This window comes from Corvus brachyrhynchos, unplaced genomic scaffold (genome assembly GCF_000691975.1).
Source record: "Corvus brachyrhynchos isolate BGI_N302 unplaced genomic scaffold, ASM69197v1 scaffold416, whole genome shotgun sequence".
Taxonomy (NCBI): domain Eukaryota; kingdom Metazoa; phylum Chordata; class Aves; order Passeriformes; family Corvidae; genus Corvus; species Corvus brachyrhynchos.
The window spans coordinates 1945564-1947131 of record NW_008238439.1 but is presented as its reverse complement, the minus strand read 5'-3'; the positions used below and the strand labels follow the sequence as shown (position 1 = coordinate 1947131).

The 1568-nt window shown below is 47.3% G+C and overlaps 1 protein-coding gene across 1 annotated transcript; it reads left to right on the top strand.

Moving 5' to 3' along the window:
- Position 1: 1 nt before the first annotated feature.
- Positions 2 to 1562, top strand: LOC108447212 (endogenous retrovirus group K member 18 Pol protein-like; the record flags this gene model as incomplete). Its single annotated transcript, XM_017736525.1, has 1 exon — positions 2 to 1562. A coding segment is annotated over one exon (1230 nt), but the record flags the coding sequence as incomplete, so codon positions are not given.
- Between the last annotated feature and the right edge of the window lie 6 nt (positions 1563 to 1568).

Sequence of the window (1568 nt, the reverse complement as noted above, 5' to 3'; positions counted from 1 at the left end):
TCAGGAACAGTTGCAACAGGGGCACCTTGAACCTTCTACTAGCCCTTGGAACACTCCTGTTTTCGTAATTAAGAAGAAATCAGGGAAATGGAGGTTATTGCAGGACCTCCGGAAAGTTAATGCAGTAATGGAAGGTATGGGGGCATTGCAGCCTGGCATGCCCTCTCCCACCATGATTCCTACGGGGTGGGACATCCTGATCATTGATTTAAAGGATTGTTTTTTCACAATTCCTTTGCATCCTGATGACAAACCAAAATTTGCCTTTACTGTGCCTGCCATTAACAATGCTGAACCTGCTAAGAGATACCAATGGAAGGTCCTCCCTCAAGGGATGAGGAACAGCCCAATTATCTGTCAGTGGTATGTCGCCCAAGCTTTAGCCGGAGTTCGCAAGCAGTTTCCTGATGCACGCTGCTACCACTACATGGATGATATCCTGGTGGCAGCGTCCACTCGGGACGAGCTGCTGAGAATACAGCCTCAGCTGCTCGCTGCTCTGCATGCCTATGGATTAGAGGTAGCTCCGGAGAAAGTTCAACAGCATCCTCCTTGGAAATATTTAGGAGTGAAAATTTTGGACCAAACTATCCAACGCCAAGAGGTGCAATTCCCGGATTCGATTAAAACCTTGAATGATGCTCAAAAGCTGTTGGGTGTCATCAATTGGTTACGACCTTATTTAGGTCTAACTGCAGAGCAGCTTTCCCCTCTTTTTAATATATTAAAAGGGGACCCTGGTCTGAATTCACCTCGGGAGTTGACTCCGGAAGCGCGGCAAGCGCTGCAGGAGGTCCAACGGGCTGTTTCTGCTCGTCAGGTTTATCGAGTGGATCCCTCCATTGCTATCACTGTTTACATTACTATTCCAGACCTCCATCCTACAGGTATCATTGGCCAGTGGAATGCACAATGGCCTGATCCTTTGCATATCCTAGAATGGGTCTTTTTGCCTCACCAGCCAAAAAGGACGGTGACCACAGTGTTTGAATTGGTTGCTTCTCTGATAATCAAATGCCGTCAATGGTGTTTGCAACTGATGGCTGCGGATCCTGCAGTAATTGTCATTCCGATCTCAAAGGAATACTTTGAGTGGAGCCTCATCCATAGTGCTCCTTCGCAAAGTGCGCTGCAAAACTTTTCAAGGCAGATCACTTACCATCTGCCCAGCCATAAATTACTGCAGCTGGCAAAATTGACTGTACTTTCCTTGCGGCCGAGAAATAGCTGAGTGCCGGTGCAAGGACACACCATCTTTACGGATGGTTCAGGGGAAACTGGGAAAGCCATTGTTACCTGGAAGGAGGGATCAGAATGGCAGGTGCTGAAGGAACACGACTCAGGCTCTGCTCAGTTAGTTGAATTAAGGGCTGTTACCATGGCTTTTCAGCGATTCTCACAGGAACCTTTGAATTTGGTTACTGACTCTGCTTATGTAGCAGATATAACTCAACGCTTAGATTGTTCACTTCTGAAGGAGGTGAACAATGCGGCTCTGTTTTCACTGTTGCAAACCTTGTGGTCTGCGATTCAGGCTCGAGTGCATCCGTATTACATTCTGCACATTC